The sequence below is a fragment of the Urocitellus parryii genome, chromosome 15 (assembly GCF_045843805.1).
Source record: "Urocitellus parryii isolate mUroPar1 chromosome 15, mUroPar1.hap1, whole genome shotgun sequence".
Classification (NCBI taxonomy): domain Eukaryota; kingdom Metazoa; phylum Chordata; class Mammalia; order Rodentia; family Sciuridae; genus Urocitellus; species Urocitellus parryii.
In genome coordinates, this window is record NC_135545.1 from 16,111,964 (window position 1) to 16,119,346 (window position 7,383).

The following is a 7,383-nucleotide window of genomic DNA, read 5'->3' on the forward strand; positions in this document are numbered from 1 at the left end:
CATATCTTTTTTTCTTTTTATTTAGATTGCTTATTTCTGTTGATTTATTTACAAAGCTATTTTCAACAGCTCTAGACTTTTCATTTGTTGCTCTTTTTATAGTTTATATTTTGGATTCCTCTCATTTTCTCATTGAACACATTTATAACAGCCGTTTTGAAGTCCAGGAAATTGTTTCTATAATTATCATTTTGCTCAATATAGGCCATGTTTTCCAACTCCTTTTTTTTAAAAATTTGCATGTCTAGTAATTGTTGCTAGAAAATTGAACATCAGAATAATACAGTAATCTGAATCCTATTATATCTATTGGTTCTTCTGAAAACTATTGGTTTATTTCTTTGTTTTCTAGTAGGCAATTAACTTGCTTGGAGTCAAACTATATCCTCCCCTCAATGTAAAATGACTGATATATTCTTCTGGTTTTTTTTTTTGTTGTTGTTGTTTTGTTTGTTTGTTTTTAGTTGTAGATGGACACAATCTTTTGTTTTATTTATTTTTTTAATGTGGTGCTGAGGATTGAACCCAGTGCCTTACGCATGCAAGGCAAGTGTTCTACCACTGAGCCACAACCCCAGCCAGTCCTCCTAGTTTTTAAGCTTCTACTTCTGCTTTTTACCCTGGTTTTGAGGATCTCTTTTGGGTTCATATGCTTTAGCTCTCATTCAAGGAGTTAGTGAGGTATACTTACATTATGGGACTTACTTTCTGCAGTGCTCTGGCTTCTAGGGTTTCATCCCTATCCTTCTTTTTGCTTTGTTAATCCTAAGCTCTGATACCTCAATCCAATAAAACTCCAGTTTTCTTCTGCTTGATCTGTGATCTGTTCAAGTTGTGGAATACTGCAAGTCAAAAAGGCAAAAGTCTTAAAATATACTAGGTACACTTCTGATTTTCAAGATTCTTTTCTGTTTTTTCTCTCTGATTTTTGCTAAGCACTCTGATATCTCCAACATATACAGAATTTAACTATTAGCCAAGGGATTTAGAAGAGTTTATACTCAGTTATTGAGTCTCATCCTTTCTAGAGCTCTCCCACTTGCAGAATTAAATTTCCAGCTCATTGGCCAGCCCTGTATTCTGTCCTGTCATCATGGAGGAACTAAGCGGTGCTTTTCTGCCTGGAGAGACACAGGGTCTTGGGCATTCTCAAGGAAAAGGTCAAAAAATTAACAGCTCCTATCATTGTTGTTGCTATCCTTCAAGGATATGCTGTCCAATTTCTGCCTGCTTTTGTGGTTTTCCTGTACTTTGCTTTAGTTGCTTATTACATTTGTGTCCAGATTGTATAACTGCTATCTGAGAGTGTTTTCCTGAGCAGTTTACTCTTTTTTATTGTTGAATAATGAAAGTTCCATATGTATCTTAGAACCATTTTCTTCCTGCATAACACATTCATCCTTAAGGGGGAAAATTTTTCCTTGATAAAACCTGAAAAAGTAGTTCTACTTTTGTGATACGTTGCATATTACATATACTTCTATGCTGTATCTGTAATAGCTTGCAGGTTCGTGTTTACACATACATTATTTTTAAAAAAAAATACTTTCGTTATTAGTAGGGTTCATTTCAACATATTTATAAATACATATAAATATGTGCATTTATAGTTTGCTCTGTTTCAGTCCCTAGTCACAAAATTTTCTTTGTTTGATGTTATAATTTCTCTTGAGCAGCAACAATGGTTTGTTTGTTTTGGTCTCCCAATAAACTAGTACAGGTTTTGGATATAAACTGGCTTAACAGTAATTGTTTTTACAAAGCATTTATAAGTTCAGTGGGTTCTGTTTCCTTACAATGTAAATCACAAAACAAGAAAAATTATAGTCTTTCTTTACAAGTTTTCATATGAATACCACAAAAACAATGACCAAGGAGGCTTCAGTATTTAATTAATCTGTTGTGATCACAATTTCAAACCATTATAGGAATCAGTGTCATTCAAAGATGTGACTGTGGATTTCAGTCAGGAGGAGTGGCAACACCTAGATTCTGCTCAGAAGACTCTATACATGGATGTGATGTTGGAAAACTATTGCCATCTCATCTCTGTGGGTAAGAAAAACTCTGCTTAAAGCTGTTTGTAGCATACATTTCATCTCAAAATACATAAAGCGTGTAATCTTGAATTTCAGGGAAAAGAGGTAATAAATTCCTTTTGGTTCACTGAAAGGATGATTGTGTCTTCCCTTATCTGTTGCAAGGTTCTCAGTTTACTGTTACACAAATGAGAATCTTAATTTTGAAATATTGAACATATACCTTTATTTTTCAAAATTATTGAAGCTTAACCAATATAAGTCTTCTTTTCCTTTATTAGGATGTGACATCACCAAACCTGATGTGATCCTCAAATTAGAACGAGGAGAAGAGCCCTGGATGTCATTTGCAGGTCATGCCTGCTTAGGTAAGCAGATGAAAAGTGGAAAGTAAATTTTAAAGGAATAAGGTGTTGGGAGTACTTTTGGAATGTCTTAGGAAGTTTTAAAAAGATACTCCTAACTTTCAAAATGACCTTTATGCCTACAAGACTTAAAACTGATTTCTGAGCTGAGCTCAGCACTGCATACCTGTGGTCCCAGCTGCATGGGAACCTGAGGCAGGAGAATCACTTGAACCCAGGAGTTTGAGGCTTAGCCCAGGCAACATAGTGAGACTCATCTCAAAAACACAACCAACAACAACCACCAAAAAAAAAAAAAAAAACAGACTCTTTCTTAATAGGTTTTTCCTAGTTTGCTTGGTATTACAAAAGATATTTGCCACTACTTAAAGTGTACTGTAAACGTTTTTTCTTCTTGCTCTTTTTTGTTTATATCTATCTTTCTAGTATTTTCAGTCCTTGCCATTTTGATAGATTTCTTTCAGGCAGTCTTAAATCTGTTCTTTGAGATGGGTGTGGTGGTGCATAACTGTAATCCCACTGAGTTTGGGAAGCTGAGGCAAGAGGATTGCAAGTTCAAGGCCAGCCTTAGTAACATATTGAGGCCCTGAGCAACTTAGCAAGACCCTGCCTCAAAATAAAAAGGGCTGTGGATGTGCCTCACTGATTTAGCATCCTTGGGTTCAAATCCCAGTACCTAAATAAATAAATAAATCTATCCGTTAAGAAAATTCTTTCAAGTTGTCTTAGTTACTTTACCATTCCCCCCCGCCCCCCGCTTCATAATACCTCAGGTTTCTTTCCTGCACTAAGCCTTAGTTCTGTTAATTTTAAAACTCACTTGCCTCAGCTCCGGCTTTCCTTAGTTACAGTTGTTCTCCATTAAACCTTTGTGGTTCATTTTATATGACTGATCATCATTCCTAAAGTCAACCCTTGGTTTGGGTAAACAACACTAACTCATTCTTATCCCAATTTCTTGAGTGATTATTTTACAACTTGGTCTCTTTTCTTCACCAGTGTGTCTGTCCTCCTTAACAGTACCTGACATGTAAGAGTCACACACGTTTAAAAGAATACTGTACTCTTAGTCTTCATTCTCAAATTTATCTTTAAGGGATCTGTCTTTAAATCATGACAACCCCTTCCTTTCTCAGAACTTCAGCTGTTCATTTTCTGTACCTGGCACTGATATCTGCTTCTCAGCATGTTTCTCCCTCCAAAGTATTGTAGTGTCTTCTCACCTGTTTTGTTACAGCATGTTAGAAATTAAACATCTCAGCTCTTAAATTTTTTCCCATCATTTCTTAGTTACTTTATTCCTGCCATGATATCAGCCCATGATATCAGCCCAAGTCTTCTATCTCTGTCATCATTTCTTCTGGATCTGTTCACAATTATTTATCAGCCTGTGAAATATATTAACATTCTGTTATACTCTTATTTCTTACTGATGTGCAAAATGAAAACCCATGTTTCATCTCTTCATTATTATTAAGTATGTTGCCTTTGTTATAATATTTGTCTCATTCATTCAATTTATATTGTTACTCTCAATAAGATATACAATTACTTGTTAAAATAGAAAATTCTCATCTTTCTTAAACTACCTCAGTAAGCTTTCATATAGTTTTTTCAGCTTTTCTTTCTTGCAGAATTCTTGCTAATCTTTATAAAGCCCAAGGTTAAAAATCAGTTTCCAGCCTATAATCCCAAGAGCTCAGGAGGCTGAGGCAGGATGATTGCAAATTCAAAGCCAGCCTCAGCAAACTTAGCAAGGCCCTTAGCAACTTAGGGAGACCCTGTTTCAAAACAAAAATAAAAAGAGCTTGGGATTGCAGCTCAGGGATTGAGTGCCCTGGGTTCAAACCCTAGCAACACACACACACAAAATCAGTTTCCATTTAATCTGGGCTCTGAGATTTTTCCATAATTGAAGGATTTGTCATCACATAGGTACTTTTTATTGTGTCGTAAATTCTCCCTTCCAAATGTTGTTCCTTTTCCATAGACTGACTATTCCTTCATTACTTCACATCATACCTGTCTTCCTCTTATCTGAATTCCTCTGCTACCTACTTACTAAAGTACACATGCACAGCCAGGCACAGTGGCACACGCCTGTAATCCCAGCATCTTGAGATGCTGAGACAGGAGGATTGCAAGTTCAAAGCCAGCCTCAGCAACTTAGCAAGGCACTAAGCAACTCAGTGAGACCCTATTTGTAAATAAAATACAAACTAGGACTGGGGATGTGGCTCAGCGGTTGAGTGTCCCTGAGTTCAATTACCGGTACCAAAAATAAAAAAATACACATACACAATTCTTGAATATTATCATATAATTTAAAGTCTGATTGTATATGGTTTACACTTAAAAATTCTTTTCTCCCAAATAAATGATCTTCTTTCGTAATATTCTTTACTGGATTATATTACATGTTAGGTGTTCAAGAGTTATTTCATTAATTGCCTGTATTAAAGTATAGGTGATCTGTGTCTTGCAAAAATAATCCTTCTCTTAATATTTTCCCTGAACAAACATTTCTACAAATACTTTTTTATCCATCTTGCTTAAAGTATAATGCCTTTGTAGATTTACTTAATTGTCTGTGAATCTATTTTTCTTTCAATCTCTCTTTCCACCATTCTGTTTTACTTTGTCCATGAAGTTCTGTAGGATGTAAAAGGTAATAATAGTGTTCATTGCTCATTTTTTTTCCATTATTTCCCACACCGAAGCGGAGTTTTTATTTAGATTCTATGTTTCTTCTCTTTTCTTCCCATCCCCAGGCAGAGAGTAATTTGTCCTGGTTTTTTTCTACTATCTCATTTCCTAATATATTAGACCCCAGTAGACACTTTCCCTAGCAACTGTGTGAAGATTCACAAGTTGTTATTAATTTTTTTTAGAAGAAAACTGGAAAGCTGAAGACATTTTAATCAAATTCAAGGAACACCAAGATAAGTATTCTAGATCAGTTGTGTGCATTAACCACAAAAGACTTGTCAAGGAGAACAGTATATATGAAAAGACATTTAATCTAATCAAAAAACCTGTTGATTCAAAAAATCTACCTCCTGACTATGACACTCATGGGAAGATTTTGGAAAATGTTTCAGGATTAATCATCAGTAACCTAAGTCCTGCAAGAAAGAGAATTAATGAGTACAATGGATTTGGGAGATCACTCCTTAATAATAAGCAAGAAACAGCTCCTCCTGAAGTAAAATCCCATAATGAAAGTGACAGGACCTTCCGTCATAATGATGTGCTTATGCAGTATCAGAAGATGGTAACTCCAGCACAGTCATTTGGATACAATGAGTATGAGAAATCATTCCTTAAAAAGGGAGGCTTGATCACACATAATAGAGTATATAGAGGGGAAACCCTACCTGTATATAATAAAAAGAGAAGAGCAAACAATATTGAAAAAAAACATACATGCACTGAATGTGGGAAATCCTTCTGCAGGAAGTCAGTATTGATTCTGCATCAGGGAATTCACACAGAGGAAAAACCCTATCAATGCCATCAGTGTGGGAATGCATTCAGAAGGAAGTCCTATCTTATTGATCATCAGAGAACTCACACAGGAGAGAAACCCTTTGTTTGTAATGAGTGTGGTAAGTCCTTCCGCCTAAAGACAGCACTCACTGATCATCAGAGAACACATACAGGGGAGAAGTCATATGAATGTCCACAATGTAGAAATGCCTTCAGATTGAAGTCACACCTCATTCGTCATCAGAGAACTCACACAGGAGAGAAACCATATAAGTGTAATGACTGTGGAAAGTCTTTCCGCCAGAAGGTAACACTCTCTCTACATCAGAGAATTCATACGGGGGAGAAACCTTATATTTGTAAAGAATGTGGAAAGTCCTTTCACCAGAAGGCAAACCTTACTGTACATCAGAGAACTCACACAGGAGAGAAACCCTATATTTGTAATGAATGTGGGAAATCCTTCTCTCAGAAGACAACCCTTGCTCTTCATGAGAAAACTCACAATGAGGAGAAACCCTATATTTGTAATGAATGTGGAAAGTCTTTCCGCCAGAAAACAACCCTAGTAGCACATCAAAGAACACATACAGGGGAGAAATCTTATGAATGTCCTCACTGTGGGAAAGCCTTTAGAATGAAATCATACCTCATTGATCATCATAGAACTCACACAGGAGAAAAACCATATGAATGTAATGAATGTGGGAAATCATTCAGTCAGAAGACAAATCTCAATCTACACCAGAGAATTCATACAGGAGAGAAACCCTATATCTGTAATGAATGTGGGAAATCCTTTCGCCAGAAAGCAACTCTGACTGTACATCAAAAAATACACACAGGGCAGAAATCCTATGAATGTCCTCAGTGCGGGAAAGCCTTTAGCAGGAAGTCTTATCTCATTCATCATCAAAGAACTCACACGGGAGAAAAACCATATAAATGTAACGAATGTGGAAAGTACTTCCGCCAGAAGACGAATCTTATTGTACATCAAAGAACTCACACAGGCGAGAAACCCTATGTTTGTAATGAGTGTGGTAAGTCCTTCAGTTATAGGAGGAGCCTCATTGTCCATCAGAGAACACATAAGGGAGAAAATATGGAAATGCAATAAATAAAGTGGTTTCTTTGTGAAGTCTTTCCAAATTAATGTAAACCTTTAGTTTTAAAAACAAAAGCATGCTTAAACATGTTGATGTAATTTTAATCACAAAGTTTTTAAAGTTCCACACCACAAAACTACTGTTTACTAGCATATGAAATGGGTATGATCATTGTTATTAGGTTGTAGCTCTGACACTAATTTTCAGTTATTTAAAAATATAGTACATGTAGAAGCAAATTACAAAATGGTATCAGCACTGATCATAAATTTTTTAAAAATATGAATTCTAATTATTTTTGCAATCTATGTAATAAAAAGTAGTTTTTACTTCCCCAAATATTACCACTTCTACAAAAAAAAAATGATTACCATTTCCCTG

The 7,383-nt window shown here is 35.6% G+C and overlaps 1 protein-coding gene across 2 annotated transcripts; it reads left to right on the top strand.

Moving 5' to 3' along the window:
* Positions 1-1,994: 1,994 nt before the first annotated feature.
* Positions 1,995-7,079, top strand: Znf567 (zinc finger protein 567). Of its 2 annotated transcripts, XM_026381429.2 has the most exons (4): positions 1,995-2,055; positions 2,321-2,407; positions 5,296-5,964; positions 6,301-7,079. In XM_026381429.2, the coding sequence occupies exons 1-4, from the start codon at positions 2,013-2,015 to the stop codon at positions 7,011-7,013; spliced, it is 1,512 nt and encodes a 503-aa protein (XP_026237214.1). In that variant the 5' UTR covers positions 1,995-2,012; the 3' UTR covers positions 7,014-7,079. The 2 variants fall into 2 exon arrangements, with proteins under 2 accessions (XP_026237214.1, XP_077649173.1); XM_077793047.1 differs by having other exon boundaries at positions 5,296-7,079.
* The last annotated feature ends 304 nt before the right edge of the window (positions 7,080-7,383 follow it).